Here is a 19,934-nt window from a genome sequence, read left to right as displayed (position 1 = left end):
GTCGTTTTTGTTTGGTATTTTGTCATAACAACAGACAGCTGACGAGAAGCCTGATTCCAACAGATTCAAACCCCCTTGTAGAGGATCTTCAACACTGAAGGCCGTCTCTTTGGTCTTCCAAGGTCTCTAAGTCAACTGCTAGTTTGGCTTTTGTGTTGCTTCATGTGGCCATGGGACATTCTTTTATACACATTGTTAGTGTGAAGCTTTGTCGCCTCAGAATTTTTCCTCACCAGTTCTTCATTTGCATCACGCACTCCCAAAGTGATTTAAAAACCACACCAAAGAGCGAGTCGCCAGGAGATTTTTTTCAGGGTCTCAGTGGTTCCCATGCATGGCACCAGAATGAGCTGCTTTATGGGTAGGCGTTCAGTCCAGGCTCAGTTGGAAGAATTTGGCTACTCAACAAAGACCAAAAACAATATAACCAGAAAAACAACTTGCAAAACAGACCAAGGCTTGAACAGGCATTTCCTAAAAATGAACATCCAAAAGTGGTCTATTAGTCTGTAAAATCACAACAAATGCCAGTCATTGTAAACACTGTAACTGTAGCATAGACCCACTAGCATGACCAGGATCCAACAGGTTAGCAATCGCTGGCAATTTATGAAGTAATGGAACTTGTGTATTGCTGGGTGTATAACCTCTTTGGAATGTTGACAATGGTAAAGCGTTGAGCAAGTAGTGACCTTTCAACCAAGACTGTCTCCCTGTGCTTTTGTCTTCCAGAAGCTGTGAAAGAATGTGGGAAACAACTTAGTTTTAAATTTCTTCAGCAGGAAATTAATAAATCAAGTGTAGTTTATGAATATAAAGCCATTAACATGTAATGAAATAGAATACCATAATTTAAGATAAATGTGGCAATGCTCTACACCACAGCACGTATGCGTCTCGGTGACATAATGTTGACTGATGCTGAAAATGACATCATGATGATCCACACACATAGAAAGTTCTTTATCATTCCACTTTGATAGGAAGTGTGATTGGGTCAAAGGCATGTTGACTTTGGCAGGGTTGTTTATTGACAGGAACTTGTGGAGAGCAAGAAATACTCCTTATCTAGAGCTGAATGGTAATCACACAAAGAATGCAGATAGCAATGTCACACAGGTATACGCTTAAGAACCGCACATATATTTCATGGGAGTTACACATCAGTGGAAAATATGCACATTGTATATCTTACCGTTCGCATTTCTTGTGTGCTTCTGTCCATGGATGAGAATGCCAAAATGGCATGTATTTTGGTTTCTTGTTCACTAGTATTTTAAATGTTTACCACATAGAAAATACCCTGAACCTATTGGGGACTTGATGAATGTCTATTTAGTGATGTCACTTCATTGTCTCTTGACTTTTAGTAATGCCTGCTTTAATCATGTGCACATATGTTCTTGCCAGGATTAGTGCGGCTTCGGTCCAGAACCCTGACTAGAGGCAGCGAGGGAGTGAAGAAAGAAAAGACACACATATAGTGAAGCTAGGATCTGGTCGGGTTCTGCCACCACCACAGCCTGGGTAATCAACTTGTTTATTAGATAGAGCACAGGAGTGGGGTTAGGGTTAGCGAACCTAGATAATCATGCAGTCTTAGGCTGTGAACATCCAGGAAGAAGAAGCTGCGGTTGCTAGTCTTTGCACACACTGATCAATTGCTCATAAATACTCCGACTCCCAAGAAAAGCTTTGTCATTCCTCTTGAGCCTGGGCCATATGGGCAAGGGTTCTGCCAATAGTCCCATAGGTCCAAGGTCTTGTAGTCCTCTATGTAGCTGTGCCTGTGTCAAAATAACATTTGCTTGGGACTTTGTTCACTCAGGGCTTCCTCTGCTCCCTATAGGTTCTGCTCATTCTTTCTTTAACCATTTACTTAAAACATATTGGGGTTGGCTGTGTTGCTCATTGGTAGAGTATCTGCCCAGCACACAGAGCCCTGTCTTGGACCCCTTGCCCAAGAAAGAAAAGAAAGACCATAAGCTTCTTCCTCTCTCTCTCTCTCTCTCTCTCTCTCTCTCTCTCTCTCTCTCTCTCTCTCTCTCTCTTTCTTCTCTCTCTGTGTTTGTGATGTATGTGCACACATGTGTGTTTAGTTGCGAGTGTCTATATGTGAACATGTGGAGACCAGTGATCAACAATGGTGCCTTTCTCTATTGCTCTGTACCTTAAGTTTGGAGACAGGGTCATTGCCTGAATCTGAAGCCCTGGGTGGCTAGAACGGCTGGTGAGTAAACTTCTAGGATCCTCTTGCCTCTCTCTCCCAGTACTGGAATTACAGGTACCCAGCCCAAGCTTGGTTTATTAAAGTGTATACTAGATATCTGAACTCAGGTCCTCTTGCTCGTATACCCAGCACTTTATTTATTTATTTATTTATTTTTTTTTTGGTTTTTCGAGACAGGGTTTCTCTGTGGCTTTGGAGCCTGTCCTGGAACTAGCTCTTGTAGACCAGGCTGGTCTCGAACTCACAGAGATCCGCCTGCCTCTGCCTCCCGAGTGCTGGGATTAAAGGCGTGCGCCACCACCGCCCGGCCCAGCACTTTAATAAGCCATTCTCTACCCCCTCATGGTGTATATTTTTTAAAAGTGGGACACATCAGCATTCTGCTTACATGTATTTTCATGAGACTTAGCTGTTATCTAGTATTGTTCCTGTAGATAAAGTACTATTTTCCTAACCCTTTTCATGCTACTGGGTACCTCTAACATTTAAGCTTTCATTACACCAGTATGACGGTCTTTAAATGTATCGTCTCCCTTTTTTTTGGTTCCTGTATTTTCGATGATCTCGAAAGGATACAGTCTGGGGCATAGGGAAAGACCAGCTGTGTGGTGTTATAAGAGATTGTGTGCCTGTTCTACGAATACATTTACAGTGTCACCAGGAAGACATGTGGCCCCTTTCATGTGTCAACAAAGCACTTGGAGTCCATCGTTCCACTTCACGGTACCTTTGAGTTTATAATGACTCTTTGATGTTTTTCCCCTTCATTCTTGGCTAATTGTTACTGTGCGTACCATTTCCACTTGATGGATCAAGGCCTGTGAGTCTCCGTGTAAAACTCTGATTATCCAACAGCTCCCCTGGGCTTAGGCAACAGTTAAAAGATGAGCTGCTCCCAGTTCAAATCTACTCTTCCCCTATAGCTCAGTGTTATTAGTTGATATTCAGGGTCAGGTTTTCTATCACAAATAAGATGCTTAATTTTTTTTGTCTTACTTGACTGGACAAATGGGTGGCCACACAGTTGTGAAGTATTCTTCTGCTGTGTCTGTGAGGCTGTTTGCAGAAGAGATTAGCATGAATGAGGAGATTGAGGAGCAAGAGAACATGCTGACCATTGAGGCAGGTAGACAGATTGATGCATCAGAACTTAGATCTGATGGGAGGTGGAGAAGTGTGAAACTGGGATCTCTGTTTGGTGAGGACATCCATTTCTGGTGTGGGGAAATCTGTGCTCCTGGTTCCCTGGTCTGGCTTAGCAGAGACTTATACCATCTCCCTGCCACTCCCTCTCCTATCATGTCTACCTGTTCAGATACATTTAACAGCCCAGGCAGTTTTGCTTTCTTCTCTTGCAGACTAAAGATGGTGGGACTTCCTCCATCTCCATAGTCTCTTGAGGAGGTACATCCTCAAGACCTGGGACAGCCTGCTGAAGACTGCACAGGGGGCAGTTTTCTGACTAAAGAGTTACTCCTCCCTACCCTGTACCCTAGAGGACCAGGTTGCCTAGCCTTTCCCCACGCCCAACTCTCCAACTCTCCTTCCACACGTGCAGCCTGATGCCCCTGGGGCAAGACAGTTTCCAGGTCCTCCCTTCAGGTAACTCTTTCCAGGGTAGTGTCTAGTCTGGTCCCCTACATGCTGGCCACCAATTCTCAGTTGAAGATTCATGAATCATAGACTAAGTCCTCTCCATCTTAACTATAAAAACTTAGTGGAAATAGGGAATTTCCATAACTTAATTTTAAGGTAAGTTTTAAAAAAGAACTCTTTCTGCCTAAGAATTAAACAAACAAAAACAAAAAACAAAAACCCCACACAGATTATTTTATTTTACTGCAGTAGGTGAACAGACACTGATCATCTAGATTTCAATATTGGAGTTTAAATTCATAACATATTTAACATGTGTTTTCTGTCAGGAGAAAAATACATTTTATCTTCCCAAAGATAAGAGGTTATTATCAGTTAGTGCTGTTGCCTCTAACTAAAATCTAATAGAGAGGAACATGGGTGATGCCCATTTCTGTAAATTTTTTATTTCATACACAATACATTGTGTGTTATGTGTAAGCAGCAGATAAAAAACGTGTTTGATTTGTAAGATGAAATGAAATGGACGTGCTCTTCATGATAAAGAACAGGAACTGTTGCTACTAGATCATATCACACTTAACAAACTGTTTATCTATAAAGTAAGCCATATAGATAGCAGAAAAAGGAAACATGTCCAAAGGTTTCAGCCTTTTTATTCCATAGTGTGTGTCTCTCTCTCTCTCTCTCTCTCTCTCTCTCTCTCTCTCCCTGCCTCCCTCCCTCCCTCCCTCCCTTCTTTCTTTCTTTCTTTCTTCCTTCCTTTCTTTCTTTCTTTCTTTCTTTCTTTCTTTCTTTCTTTCTTTCTTTCTTTCTTCTTGTTTTTTTGTTTGTTTTTCAAGACAGGGTTTCTCTGTGTAGCCTTGGCTATCCTGGAACTGCTCTGTAGACCAGGCTGGCCTAGAGATTTGCCTACCTCTCCTGAGTTTAAGAATTAAAGACGTGTGACACTACCCGGGGTCTTTTTTTTTTTTTTTTTTAAGGATTTTTCTTTTTATGAGATCTTTTTTTCTTGAAAGCTAAATTGTATGCTTTTGTGTTTGTAAACATCACAGTTTCAGGCCATTCTCAGGAAGGCTCATCCCTTGGCTTTGCATGCACAGCTGACCTGGAGGAGGGCTAGCTAAAATCGGTTCCTCTAGAATAAGCTCAGCTGCCCTGAGCGTTCCCATGCTGGACTCCCGAGCTGAGATTTTCACTCCAAAGCCAGTGGTGTAAGACAGGATTATCGGGATCCCTGCCACTCTCTGAGTGCTCTCTAGTGTCCCAGGTGGGACAAACTTTTTTCTTTCTTTCTTTCTTTCTTTTTTTTTCTTTTTTTTTTTTTTTTTTTTTTTTTTTTTTTTTTTGAGACAGAGTTTCCCTGTAGTTTCTAGAGCCTGTCTGTCCCGGAACTAGCTCTGTAGACCAGGCTGGCCTCGAACTCACAAAGATCCGCCTGCCTCTGCCTCCCGAGTGCTGGGATTAAAGGCGTGCGCCACCACCGCCCGGCGACAAACTTTTTTCAAATAATATTAGTTTCTGGTACAATTCCTACACTTTGTAAAAAAAAAAAAAGTATTCCAAGGCACTGGTCAGTGACGTGTTTACGAGGGAAACAATTAGAGCTTAACACTTAACGTCAACCCCTTTGACCATCTGAGAAGTCCCAAAGCCCTTTGGTGCTTTCTAGTCTCTTTACAGTCTCTTCTAGGCATCATATGCCTACCTGGGTCCTCTTATTTGGAACTGCATCCCAAGCTCTATGGTGCTGGCTGTTTTAATGTTATTGACTTGAGGATCAATCAATGAAAGAAACCCCAGGCCACTCTAGAGGCTAAAGGCGTGAGAGATGGTTATCTTCAGTCAACAATCCACCACAGCCACATGAGAAATCTTCATCCAAGACAAAAAAAAAGTTCCTAGCTGGTGATGTACAGTGAGTGCAGAAAGAAGGGCATTTAACACCATGTCCTCCATTGAAAGTGGGCCAAGACCAGGACGTTCAGATAAGGACTATCTAGGATGTCACTGACTCCCACTCAGGCCTTCTGGGAACTGGAACAAATTGGTGTTATCTGCATGAGAACCGGTCTCCTGTGCTTCTCTGACATCAGTGTTCCTTGGGGTGCTGGTCACACAAGGACAGAGCAGGCTCACAATGCCACCTTGAAAACTCCTTTCCCTGTGGAAATCCTTATTAGCATCCTGGAAGAAATGAGTGAATTCTAATGAGACACCTGTGTCCCTCAATCTGGCCTTCAGACTATTGAAATGATGAACTCCAAGAAGCTAGAATTTTCTCCAGGAATCTCCTGCTGGGAGAAGGAATGAAGCCTGGCACCAGACAGTGGGAAGAAATCTCTTCCTAGAAAAGAGATTTTCTCACAGTTTTTATAACACAGTTCCAATAGCTTGTCTGACTACCTTTCAGGACGACTGAATTCCAGACATGGAGTCACTAGCAGCTGGAACACCTTGACAGGCACTGTTTAGACAACTATATCCCTGACCTTCTATTTAGGCTTTAATCTCATTTATAAAATTTTAAGTACAGGGCAAAGCAGACTTAGTGGCACAGTGGGTGTGTGGAATCAGAGGGTAACCCACTGGGCTAGGTTCTCCCTCCACCGTGTGGATTACCAGTGATCAAACTCAGGTCATTAAGCTTAGTAGCAAATCCACTTAGCCATCTCACGATTCCTATGTATGTATGTATTTATTTATTTATTTTTATTTTAATAGTACCTGAAAGTACTATTCTGAGAAAGATAGGTTACGTTTTTAGAGGTATATTTCTGTCTTTGTAGTGATCCAATTTGTAAGACAAAGACATTTCATTCCCCCTACTCCAAGGTTTGGTCATTTATTTGTTACTCTTAAAGATTTGGTTTGGACTGGACTGGACTCAGACGCGGAAGCTCACCAAGCACAGCCCATGTCTCTTGACAATCTGTTCTTTCCATTTTTAAAAATTATTTTTATTTGACTTGTGTTATTCTCTTGGCCAAAAGTTTAGCGTATTCCTCAGGTTCCTCGCTTTTCTTAGTGTGTGTTTCTTCAGATCAGTACATCAGCATGTGTGTTGCAGGACATGTGGAGTAACAAGATGTTGAATCCTGGGTGAATGGTCTTGGGCTTCTTACTTTCTTTGTTTGAGGGTTTTCTCACAACTTGTTGTTGGACATCATCTTCTTTAGAGAAATTGAAAATGTTTTGGATTCTGCTAGATCCTTTAGGCCTCAACTGTCAAGGCACAGTGGCAGTATTTGTAAGTTCACGAATCAAACTCTCTCTCTCTCTCTCTCTCTCTCTCTCTCTCTCTCGCTCTCTCTCTCTCTCCTCTCTCTCCCGTCTCTCCATCCCTCCCTCTCCCTCTCTCTCTCTCTCTCTGTCGTGTGTGTGTGTGTGTGTGTGTGTGTGTGTGTGTGTTTGCATACCACATTTTCTTTATCCACTCAGCTATTTTTGGACTCTATATTTTTTTGTATATTTTTTACTGTTTTTATTAAGCTATACATTTTCCCTACTCTTCTTCCTTCCTCCCCTCTCCCCTTCCACCCACTCCCTGCCCCCTATGGTCCCAATTTACTCAGGACATCTTGTCTTTTTCTTCTTCCTAAGTGGATCCATGTATGTCTCTCTTTGGGTCCTCTTTGTTGTCTAGGTTTTCTGGGGTTGTGGACTGTAGGCTGGTTATCCTTTGCTTTATGCCTAATATATGTTTATGAGTGAGTGCATACTATATTTGTCTTTCTGGGACTGGATTACCTAAGTATGCTTTTTTCTAGTTCTGTCCATTTGCTTGCAAATTTCAAGTTATCATTATTTTTTTTTACCACTGAGTAGTATTCCATTGTGTAAATGTACCATATTTTCCTTATCCATTCTTTTTGAGGGGCATCTAGGTTGTTTCCAGGTTCTGGCTGTTATGAATAATGCTGCTATGAACATAGTTGAGCAAATGTCCTTGTGCTATAATTGAATATTCTTTGGATATATGCCCAAAAGAGGTATTGCTGAGTCTTGAGGTAGATTGATTCCTAAATTTCTGAAAAAAAAGTTATACTGATTTCTAAAGATTCCTAAATTTCTGAAAAAAAAAAGTTATACTGATTTCTAAAGTGGCTGTACAAGTTTGCACTCATACCTGCAATGGAAGAGTGTTCCCCTTATTTAACATTCTCTCCAGCACAAGCTTTTTTTTTTATAAGGTTTTTAAAATATATTTATTTATTTATTATGTATACAATATTCTCTCTGCCTGAAGACCAGAACAGGGCACCAGACCTGATTACAGATGGTTGTGAGCCACCATGTGGTTGCTGGGAATTGAACTCAGAACCTTTGGAAGAGCAGGCAATGCTCTTAACCACTGAGCCATTTCTCCAGCCCCTCCAGCACAAGCTTTTATCAGTGTTTTTGATCTTGGCCATTCTGACAGGTCTAAGATGGAATCTCAGAGTCATTTTGATTTGCATTACTCTGATTGCTAAGGATGTTGAGCATTTCTTTAAGTGTCTTTTGGTCATTTGAGATTTGTCTGTTGAGAGTTCTCTGTTTAGGTCTGTACCCCCATTTTTTAATTGGATTATTTAGGATTTTGGTGTCCAATTTCTTAAGTTCTTTGTATATTTTGGAGATCAGACCTCTGTCTGATGTGGGGTTGGTGAAGATCTTTTCCCATTATGCAGGCTGTTGTTTTGTCTTGTTGACCGTGTCCTTTGCTTTGCAAAAGCTTCTCAGTTTTAGAAGGTCCCAATTATTAATTGTTTCTCTCAGTTTCTGTGCTACTGGGGTTATTTATATTTAGGAGTGGTCTCCTATGCCAATGTGTTCAAGTTTACTTCCCACTTTTTCTTCTATGAGATTCAGTATGGTTGGTTTTATGTTGAGGTCTTTGATCCATTTGTACTTGAGTTTTGTGCATGGCGATAGGTATGGATCTATTTATATTCTTTTACATGTCGATCGCCAGTTATGCCAGCACCATTTGCTGAAGATACTTCCTTTTTTCCATTTTATAGTTTTAGCTTCAAGGGAGCCACAGCCCTCAGCACATCAATTGAACCATGGGCCTGCTTACACCAATTGGTTCATATAGTCGCTCCTCTTGGTGCAGGCATGGCTATTGCTCCTATAGTCGCTCCACCAGTTGCTGTCTGGGTTGAGGCTGAGGCTCTGGTGTTCAGACAACCTCCAGAGGCCACTGCTGTTGCCATGGCCCACTATACTGCTGAGGCTTTCTCTCTTGGTGGCCTAAAGGCCCCATGTATGTCTTTAAAACAATAATCAAGTTGAAAACACTATTCTGACATTCACAATGCATCCTGAACAGACTTTTGCTTCCTCTTTCCAGTTATCCTTGGTTTATAACAAACAAAACAAACGTAAAAAAGAGTTATAATCAGAGTTTCCTGAATAACCATATAGAGGCTTAATATTACTTATAAATGCTTGGTCAGTGACTCAGACTTATTATTATCTGGCTCTTACATCTTAAGTTCACCCATTTCTATTAGTCTGTGTATTGCCAAGTGGCCCGTGATTTACCGGTGGTGCTCTGGCATATTGCTCCTTGGGCGACTGCTGTTATGTCCCAAACTCTGCCCTTCTTTTCCTGTATCTCTGCTTGGATTTTCTGCCTGGCTCAATCCTGTCTTGCCATAGGCCAAAGAAGCTTTATTTATCAACCAATAAGAGAAACACATATTCACAGTGTACGGAAAGACATACCATATCAAGTTGCTACTCACATTTTTTTCCCAGCCATATTTTTGGGCCTTGTTCATTCATTCAGATCCTCTGTACACAAAGTCTCAACACACTGTGTATCCCCTCAGAGAAGAAAAGTCACAATAGCAAGATAAACAGGAATTCAAAAGATGTCCATAAAAAAAAACCAATTATGCCCCAAATTCAAGAGCACGAACAGTTTGAAAGTCAAAACATTTTTTTCCTCTCTTGTGCCTAAGGGATATCATTGAGAAAGGAGTTTAAAATGTGTTTTTATGAGACAGAAATACTAAGAAGGTGTTATAAGATGTGTTTTTAAAATACATTTTTAAAATATGATAAGATTTGTCTGAGAAAGCCACCCGGAGATCCCTCCCTCATCCCTTCTCGGTGCAAAGGGCAGGGGAGGGCAGAGTCAGCCCTCTGTGTCACACTGTGCAATATTTTCCTGATAACATTTCATTACATTTGAAACATCTGCAATGGGTCAAGAGTAATCATTAAATACAAAGAAGACTTGCCAACGTGTAACAGAATCCAAGATAAATCTAGCAGAAGCCTGCTGTAAACAGGGCTGTGTCAGCAGAGATTGATTAGGTCAATGTTCAGTCTTGGGGACTGACTGAAACAGTAGAAGACCCTTGTTGCCACAGAAGATGAAAGATGGTGCTCGGCCACATAAGGGAACAGACCTTGTTGGTTAGCCTTAGGAAGGCAATTTAATGGTTTTAGCAAGACAGAGAGAATCCGGGAGAAGGGCAAGGCCTGCCAGAGCCATGCCTGTCATGCTCAAGTTGGCCAGAGTCCCTTCAAAGAGCATTGACTGCTCTTTCAGAAGATCTGGGTTCAATTCCCAGCATCCACCTTGCAACTCATAATCATTTGTAGCTTCAGTTCCAGAAGATCCAACATCCTTTTCTGGCCTCTGAGGGCACTGCATATATGTGAGGCACAGACATTCATGTAGGCAAAGCACCTATGCACATCAAATAAAAATAAATAAAAACTAACATTTTTTTAAAAAAAGTTTTCCTGTTTTCCTTCTTGAACTGTTTCTTGTTTTCTATCATGTTTTGTTGCTTTTTTGCTTTCTGAAAAACTTTGTTTTGCCTTATTCTTAATATCTGAAGCATGTGGGAAATTTCTTTTACTGAATTCCAGGTTGCCAACATCTTATGGTTCACATACTATTTTCTTATTCTTAAATTTAAGAAAATGTTGTTTTGCAACTCTGATATACCATCTCACACCTGTCAGAATGGCCAAGATCAAAAACACTGATGACAGTTTATGCTGGAGAGGATGTGGAGTAAGGGGAACACTTCTCCATTGCTGGTGGGAATACAAACTTGTACAACTGCTTTGGAACTCAGTATGGCAGTTTCTCAAAAAATTAGAACTCAATCTACCTCAAGACCTAGTAATACTACTTTGGGCATATACCCAAAGGATGCTCAATCATACCACAAAGACATTTGCTTCACTATGTTTAGAGCAACATTATTCATAACTGCCTGAACCTGGATACAATCTAGATGCCCTTCAACTGAAGAATGAATAAAGAAAAGGTGGTACATTTACACAATGAAGTACCACTCAGTGGTAAAAAATTATGTCTATTAAAGGCAAATAGACAGAACTAGAAAAAAACATACTGAGTGAGGCAACCCAGACCCAGAAAGACAAATATAGTATATACTCACTCATAAGTAGATATTAGATATAAAGCAATGGATAACCAGCCTATAGTCCACAACCCAAGAAAACCTAGACAACAAAGAGGACCCAAAGAAAGACATAAGGATCCACTTTGGAAGGAGAAAAAGACAAGATGTCCTGAGTAAATTGTGAACAGGGGGGATAGGGGGCAGGTAGAAGTGGAGAGGGAGGGAAGGAAGGGGAGTGTGAGAAATGTATAGCTCAATAAAAACAAGAGAAAAAGGATCACAGACAACAGAAGTTGCTTTTTTTAAAAAAAGAAATGTTGATTTGGATTTTCTAAGTTTAGATGAGTGATATTTCAGAGACTGCAAAGAAATTTCCAGAGGAGACCTTGGCCAGCGTAGCTCTTCCGCTTGTCTTGCCCTTGCCTTCCTCTCCACTCTTCTGAGAGTATGGAAACAGAGCAGTGTGCCTCACATTTCCTGAATCACTGCAGTCTATAGAAGTAGCATACACATGGGGCCCATCTGTGGGAAGACATCAACAACAGCTTTTTTTCAATGTAGTAAGGAAGGGCGAAGTGGATACATATCAGTATTTGTTCAATATGTTTTAAATTTATTTTAGATACATGAGTGTTTTGCCTATGGAGGTAAGAAGAGGGTGTTGTAACTCCTGGAACTGGAGTTACAGACAGTTGTGGGCTGCCTTGTGGGTGTCCAGAATTGAACCTGGATCCTCTGGAAGATCAGCAAGTACTCTTAACTATTGAGTCATCCCTCCAGACCGTTGTTTTGTATTTTTAAGATTTGTATTTTAATTCAGGTTAGAGTTTTTCTTAAAAATTATTTCCTCAATTAGATCCAGGAATTTTTTCTTTTCTTTCTTTCTTTTTTTTTTTTTTTTTTTTTTTTTTTTTGGTTTTTCGAGACAGGGTTTCTCTGCAGCTTTTTTAGAGCCTGTCCTGGAACTAGCTCTTGTAGACCAGGCTGGCCTCGAACTCACAGAGATCCGTCTGCCTCTGCCTCCCGAGTGCTGGGATTAAAGGCGTGCGCCACCACCGCCCGGCTTAGATCCAGGAATTTTATATCTCCTTCTCATAATTATGAAGGCAGTGCCTGCCCTGTCTTAGTTAGGGTTTCTACTCCTGTGAGGAAACATCAATACCAAAAGCAACTTCAGGAAGAAAGGGTTTATTTCAGCTTACAGTTCTACATCACAGTCCATAGCTGAGGGAAACGAGGGCAGGAACTCAAACAGGGCAGGAACCTGGAGGCAGGAACTGATGCAGAGGCTGTGAAGGGGTGCAGCTTACCGGCTTGCTCTCCACGGCTTGCTCGATCTGCTTTCTTATAGCACCCAAGACCACCAGCCCAGAGCCTGCACTTCTTCCTCCCGTGGGATGGGCTTCCCGTATCAATCATTAATCAAGATAACACCCCACAGTCTTGCCTATAGGACCAGTCTTATGAAGGCATTTTTTTTTCCAGCTGTGGATCCCTCTTCTCAGACAACCCTAACTTTTCAAGTTGGTATAAACTATCCAGCAGAAGGATAGTTAACAATGATCCAGAGACCCATGCATATGTGTATGCACATGTACTTGTGTCTTATAGCAGACAGTGGCCTGGGGAAAGCTATGTGAGGATTTACTTTGGGGTGGTAGGCTCCTCCTATAGCTTAGTAACCTAGGTTGGGCGGATTGGCCCCAGGACTGCATTTCACTAATCCCATGACATGGTTTCTGAGCTCTGGGCTTCACAAAGACCCACGGAGTATGTGGTTTCTCTGCTCTTAGTGCTGAGAAAGCTTCTACCTGTTCCAGGAATACTTACCCCTACCGTGAAGTCCTAACTGCTGTTAATTCTCCAAAGGTACTTCCTGCAGAGCAATAGCTTTGCCCTTCGATTTGCAAGGTCTGGCTCATCTTTCTTCGTTATTCATTTTGTTTCGCCATTTCCTTTAATCCGGACAACGTCACCTAAAGTTCAATTATCACACACCTCTTGATTTTGAAACAATTTTACCTTCAAGGAGGTAGGCTGGCCCTTGATAGGACCTTATCCTTTTGAAGGCTGTGAACTTGGAATGTTACTTGAGCCTTCTTCCTCTTACACACAGACACATGTAGGTCAGGGACCCTGACTGCTGAAAACCTGGCCTTGGGTTCCCTGTGTCCTGTGCAAAGTTCTCCAAGGATCCCCCCCCCCCCACACACACACACAGCATTCTGCTGTCCCTTGGAAGCAGGAGAGGTGCCTGTTCCCTTGGAACACATGCTCTCCCATCGGAGCATACTCCAGCTTGTGAGCTCTGTCCTTCCAGTTGGCCTCTTTGGTGGTAAGGGTGAAGCAATGACAACCTACTGCCTTTTGTGGCTGTGGAGGCGGTGGCGGAGTAGGGTTGTGGGTACCCTCAGTGTCCAGAGTTGCAAACACAACAGAGATACTAAACACCGAAACCACTTGATATTCTGTCTGCCCTTTGTCCTTGGGTAGGTCCATTTTATTGTTTCTACTAAAAGGAGCGATATCATTCCTTTTACGTTTGTTTTTCAAATTGGCCAAAGTCCTGCCGTTCTAGCGATAGGACTAAACTCTTCGTTGGGGTTGTCCTGTTTTGGACTAGCAACAGGTTGAGTGATAAGAGTAGAGGGCAGAAGGAGAGATCATTGCGTTTTCAACATATGTGGCCTCTCTCTAGGAGCCCTGACAGCTTGAGGAATGGGGTGAGAAGGAGGCAGCCGCTGCAGCATGGCGCAGGCAGGGACAGGGCCTGCAGAGTCATCATCCCTTAGGCTTTAGGGGTCGTCTCCAAACCTCACGAAGGAGGTCATACAGACGAGGCTACTTTAGATTTGACTCCGCCTTGTTGGACTTGGGTTGGACTCGGGTTGGAAGCTGAGAGAAGACCTTGGCCGATCCTAACGGGAGCAGGGAGGGGCGGGGCAGAGAAAGAGGGGGCGGGACCAAAAAGAGAGGGCTTATTACCAGTGCCGCTGCTTCTCACCTTGCGCACCAGCGTGCAGTCACAGTTTACACAGCTCCGCTGAAGCCAGAAAGCACCAGCACCATGCCCATGACACTGGGTTACTGGGATATCCGTGGGGTGAGAGCGGGGTCTGACAGCCGAGTGCGATGGGAATGCCGGCCGGGCGGGAATGTGCTGAGTAGTTGGCAGCTAGTCCAGGAAATGGATCCCCCTTTGTAAGGTCTTGCTGGATTACACAGCCTGTACTTCTCAGAGCTCTAGATATTTGAGATTAGTCTCTCTCCCTCTCCCTGTCCCCACCGTGTGTGCGGACTGTTAGATCAAGGGTAGGGATTAAAATATAGAGACATAGTTAGGGGTGTGCCCCTCTGATCAGCCATATCTTCTAGTTGTGCCACGCCATCCGCCTGTTCTTGGAATACACTGATTCAAGCTATGAGGAGAAGAGATACACCATGGGGGACGGTAATAACACCCTCTTAGACTCTTGCCCAACTTCTGATTGGTGGCACTCAGGAGTCCCTGTGCCTGGCCTCTTGTTGCCCAGATCGGCGGGCCTCTTTCAGTTAGAACTAGAGTTCAACTAGACCTTCAAAAAAACCCTGAGAAGGCAGTCTGGTCTTAAAACGCAGGGCTATGACTTTTTCTCTATTTGTGAATTAGCATTTGTCTAAACTTGTAAACCTTAGGGCTGCAGGGCCCACAGTTCCAGACACTCTTCCCTCACACTCAGTGTGAGGTTGCAGATTCCCTGCCTGGGGACTGGAGTGGGGATGGGGTGGGGGCTTGTCTGACTCCTATAGGAGGGTGGGAACTAGGGTGATTTCTTTTTCAACTCTTGCCACCACAGCTCCCGACTTTGACCGAAGCCAGTGGCTGAATGACAAATTCAAGCTGGGCCTGGACTTTCCCAATGTAGGTGCAGGGAAGGGGAGGTTTGGGGAAGGCATGGCATCTTCACCTCATCTCATTGCCTGGCGACGGGGTTTGGGGTCAGAGCTTCTGCTCTCCTGCTCCCATTCCTGGTGGCTGCACAGTGTTTCGATGGGCTGTGTCCCAGTTCTCTTCCATTCAGTGTGTACTGTGCTCATGGAGGGTTTCCCATGCCAGGCACACTGAGTGCCAGGCCTCCTGTCTGTCCTCATCCAGAGAAGGAATGCAAGGTCCTCATATCCTACCTAACTGTCCCTGCTTGTCTCTCCAGCTGCCCTACTTAATTGATGGATCCACCAAGATCACTCAGAGCAACGCCATCTTGCGCTACATTGCCCGCAAGCACAACCTGTGTGAGTGTGGCCTTCCTGGGCTTGGCTGGCGGGTGTGTGTGTGTGTGTGTGTGTGTGTGTGTGTGTGTGTGTGTGTGCGTGTGTGTGTGTGCTGAGATTCCACTGTGTGTGCTGCAGGTGGGGAGACAGAGGAGGAGAGGATTCGTATTGACATTTTGGAGAACCAGGTCATGGACAACCGCTTCCAGCTTGTGATGGTCTGCTACAGCCCTGAGTTTGTGAGTCCCCTAGTGGATGGGGAAGACAGGGTTTGGAGTTAAAGTCCTATGTTCACATCTGTATTGGTCAAGGTTAGCATTTGAGTCCAGCCGTGCTGATTCTCTAAGCCCCTACTTATCCCAGCAACCAAGTGGCCTTCAGGACTCCAGAATCGTGCCAAATAACCACTGTGGGTCAGTTTCTACCACGTCTAGGATATGGCTTGGATTCCACAAGCTAGAAGTTCAGTTTTTAAACATTCAAGCATGTAGTGTTTTGCGTCTTTGATGGCACTGGCCATCTGAGTCCAGAGACAGGTGTATGGGCACTTCCTAAGCACCTCTGAGTCTGACCCCCAGGATCTGATTTGGGCCATAAGTGTTGTATTTCTTATTCTTTTTAAAGCAGTGGGTGGGAGACCACGGTGGGCCAGAGGCCTCCGCTGGTCAGTGGGTCACCCCAAGCCTAGGCGGGTCCCCTTGGCAGGTGGGAGACCACAGCGGGTAAGAGACAGACGGATACACCATGCAGAGAGAGTTTGGGTATAGAATTTATTTAGTGGGTTATGGAAGGAAAGGGGAGGGGGAGAGGGGAAGAGAAAAAAGAGAGGGGGGAGAAGAGGGGGGAGAAGAGAGAGAGGCAGCAGCTACCTCTTCAGAAGAGAAACGGAAAGGGGGAGTGGGCGGGGCTTGTCTCTTAAGGGGACAGGATAACCAAGTGACAGGACAGGTCATAACAGTATTTCCATCTGACTTCTCATCCTCCAACATGTGGGACCTGGTGCCTGGAGGGCTCTGATCAGCAGTGATGAGCTCATTGAAAGTCAGGAAGCTGACTCAGGGCCAGTCTTGAGGGGGTGCATGCTCTTCCCTCCATTCCTGTGAAGTCAAACTCTTTGCCAAGGGGGCCTGTATTGGAGGGTGGTGACCGTTTTTTATCCCCCATACTACAGGAGAAACAGAGGCAAGAGTACTTAGAGGGTCTTCCTGAGAAGATGAAGTTCTACTCAGAGTTTCTGGCCAAGCGGCCATGGTTTGCAGGGGACAAGGTAAAGAGAGGGAGGTTGAGGGGGAAGGAGCCTCATTCTTCCCAGGCTACCAGATCCTATCTCACTGACCCTCAATTCCTGCAGATCACCTATGTGGATTTCCTCACTTATGATATTCTTGACCAGCAACGAGTGTTTGAGCCCAAATGCTTGGATGCCTTCCCCAACCTGAAGGACTTTATGGCCCGCTTTGAGGTGATGCTCTGATCCCTCCTCTTTCTTAGATGTCTTTCCCTTCCCCCTTCCCAGGATGATTTCCTAATCTTTTAATTTAGAAGAGTAATTAGCATTTCCTGAGCACTGGTTTTCTGTGAGGCTCTGTGCTCAACACTATATAGTTATAGGATCAAATGTATTACTGTAAGATTCCTACAAGGTGGATAGACTTATCAGACCCCTAAGATGAACGGAGACTGGAGGGTAACTCACTTGCTCAAGGTCTCAACTGTGATCCGTGGAGGCCTGCTCCATGTGGGCCCCTGACTTCTACGGGCAACACTGGCGACTCTTCCTGTCTTGAGAAGCTGAAAAGAAAAGCTTCAGGCCTTTGTTCACCCAGGGTTTGAGGAATATAAGGTGACAGAAGTGTGCAAACAGCTGGCTTTAGGCACTCAGAAGGCAAGGGACAGCGGGATTCACAGAGAGTCTTCACAGCTGACCCGCAGAATACTTTGCCTCTCCTATCCCCGCTGTGGAGACTTAGAGAGCTCAGACGGTAGAAGATGCTTGGATTGGGTAGACAAGCGGGTCCTTGTAAGAGGTTGACACATGGGCTCCTGTGTTTGCTACCCCCCAATCTACTTTATTAGACAATTGGAAGCATTAACTTTGTGTCTGTGTGTGTGTGTTAGTTTGTAGTTTGGTCTGTCTTTCTTTTTTTTTCTTCCTCTTTATTATTTTCCTCTCTCTGTCTCTCTCTCTCTCTCTGTCTCTCTCTCTCTCTCTGTCTCTCTCTCTCTCTCTGTCTCTCTCTGTCTCTCTCTCTCTCTCTCTCTCTCTCTCTCTCTCTCTCTCTTTCTCTCTTCCTTCAGGCCTGGAATCTGTTTTCATTCCCCACTCTCTATCACGTGATGTGTTTTCTCAGCTAGTTCCCATTAGCTCTGTTTCTGGTCCAAGTTGAATGCTTTGGGGATTATGTAAGAGCTGGAGTCACCGTGGGGAGAGGGGGAAGGGAGAGTTAAAAGCTGGCTCCTGAGGCCTGGTGCTCTGGCTCGTAAACAGGTAGTCCTGGGCTTTAGAATTCCTCAGTAGTATTCGTGCAGGGTAACTGAGATTTGACAAGGTCCCCCGTATTAGAGCTAGAGATATGTTTGATTGGGGTATAGTAATATTGGGCCCAGGTACCAGGTGGAGAAATTTAGACTGTCTTCTCTCTGGGAATGGATCAGACCCCTGCCCTGCTTTTCCTGGTGGGCCTCCCTCCATCTGAAATACTTCCATTCAGGATTTTCTGTGTCATGGGTGCGATCTGGGCACTTTTCCAAGCTACTTTGGCATGCTCTGTGAACTCCTTTTTTCTCTGCCAGCTCCTTCCTTGGTGTGCAAATGCAGGTAGAATCTTCCCTGTGGGGAACAACAGGCCTATGCAGACTGACAGGCCTATGCAGACTGACAGGGCTGTGTGTATAGGAGGAAGCTGTTTAACCTCTCTGGAGTTCAGGTTCCCTCCTGATAAATGGTCAGTTAGGACCGATCTTGCAGGGACATTGAGTGGTTTTTCCAAACCTCTGATGTACTGTCTAGAGGACGCCAAGCCTTCACAATAGCGCTGTTTCTGTACTCGGTGCCCCTCTTGAAGTGGGACACTAGGGAAAGGAATTCGAAGAGATTCTTCTCCAGACCTGAGGTTGACTGCTCTGCTCCAGATCTCAGGCCCACGTGGAGTTCATGGGGTGGAGCTGGTCAGCCCAGCGAGCCTACAGGCCTAAGCTTGCTTTCTCTTTCCCACTCACAGGCCCTGAAGAAGATCTCTGCCTACATGAAGTCCAGCCGCTTCCTTGCAGGCCCCATGTATTTGAAGAAAGCTGTGTGGGGTAACAAGTAGGACCCCTTACTACCAAGGCCGGGAAGAGATCTATAACTGTGCTTGCTGGCCCTTAGTACAGGTCATATGGGCCCCTGCACCTCTGGGCCAGTCTTGCCATTCCTTCCCTTCTTCCTTCTCTTCTCCTCTGAAAGGCCCTAGCAGCTCTTTTCCACTCAGCGTCTCCCAAGTCAAACTTCTGTTAACTCCACCTCCCCGTTCCTTCACACTCCCTTCCTCCCCTTCCTTTCCTTTGTCCTAGATCCAAGTGGCCCTCAGCTTGGCTGAGGGTAATAAAGGGGTGCACTAGGCACTGTGGCTTCCCAGCACTGCCAAAGAAACCAGTCCTGCCTGTGCTCAAGTACCCATCCTCATTGTGGGGCTGCCCAGCATCGCCAGAAAGACCAGACCCCAAATCTGTAGACCCTTGTCCCTCGATATGGGACTGTCCAGCCCTGGTTGATCTCTAGTAAAGTCTAAACCACATTTGTTCTGTGTCTTGTTGCTTGTGTTTCTCTGGACTGCGTTGACTTGCTTGGGTAGTCATTGTTCTTTAGAAGGGAAAGGTTTGTGTGTGTGTGTGTGTGTGTGTGTGTGTGTGTGAGAGAGAGAGAGAGAGAGAGAGAGAGAGAAGAGATGAGAGAGAGAGAGAGAGAGAGAGAGAGAGAGATCTTGATGGTCACACAAAGTATAAGATCATGTACATGTTTACAGTTCTTCATGTTCTGGTCATCAATTCTGTGTTGCCCACTCTGGGATTCCTTAGGAGGGTGCTTCTTCTGTGCTGGGGTTCCTTCACAGCGGCTCCTCCACAGAAATGTGCAGAGAGATTCTGGGCTCATGGGAGGGGGTGGGAAACACCTTTCATCTCTCCCAGAAGCTTTCCCTAAACCAGACACCTCTCCTCCTAGTCTTGTGATGCTTCCCCATACACACTCCCCACTGTTTGTAGTTTGTGTCTAGGCTATTTTTACGGAACTTCATCCTAAGTTGATCAAAGGGCCTGTTGGACTTTGCATCTCTTTGCATAATGTGCGTGAGAGAGCCTGGCCCACGGAAGCTAAAGCACTGTGCTCAGCAATCCTTGTGCCAAACCCTACAGCCAGCAGCACTTAGCACTCTGGGAATTTTTCTCTTAGCCTGAGGAGGTACAGAATGAGGTTTCCACATTCGGGCCTTACAGTC

At 44.6% G+C, this 19,934-nt stretch overlaps 1 protein-coding gene across 1 annotated transcript; it reads left to right on the top strand.

Annotated features, from left to right (window-relative positions):
- The first annotated feature begins 14,160 nt into the window (after positions 1–14,160).
- Positions 14,161–19,235, top strand: LOC119800820 (glutathione S-transferase Mu 2-like). Its single transcript, XM_038311113.1, has 8 exons — positions 14,161–14,311; positions 14,584–14,659; positions 15,045–15,109; positions 15,399–15,480; positions 15,598–15,698; positions 16,631–16,726; positions 16,811–16,921; positions 18,681–19,235. The coding sequence occupies exons 1-8, from the start codon at positions 14,276–14,278 to the stop codon at positions 18,768–18,770; spliced, it is 657 nt and encodes a 218-aa protein (XP_038167041.1). The 5' UTR covers positions 14,161–14,275; the 3' UTR covers positions 18,771–19,235.
- The last annotated feature ends 699 nt before the right edge of the window (positions 19,236–19,934 follow it).

The sequence above is a fragment of the Arvicola amphibius genome, chromosome 14 (assembly GCF_903992535.2).
Source record: "Arvicola amphibius chromosome 14, mArvAmp1.2, whole genome shotgun sequence".
Taxonomy (NCBI): domain Eukaryota; kingdom Metazoa; phylum Chordata; class Mammalia; order Rodentia; family Cricetidae; genus Arvicola; species Arvicola amphibius.
This window is presented reverse-complemented; position numbering and strand designations above follow the sequence as displayed.

What these genes read in the sequence shown, in the direction of transcription:
- LOC119800820 (XM_038311113.1), top strand. Translation starts at nt 14,276, where the DNA reads ATGCCCATGACACTGGGTTACTGGGATATCCGTGGG. An exon ending in GTTACTGGGATATCCGTGGG is followed by an intron (nt 14,312 to 14,583) that starts GTGAGAGCGGGG and finishes CATATCTTCTAG; the next exon opens with TTGTGCCACGCCATCCGCCT. An exon ending in TCTGCTACAGCCCTGAGTTT is followed by an intron (nt 15,699 to 16,630) that starts GTGAGTCCCCTA and finishes CCCATACTACAG; the next exon opens with GAGAAACAGAGGCAAGAGTA.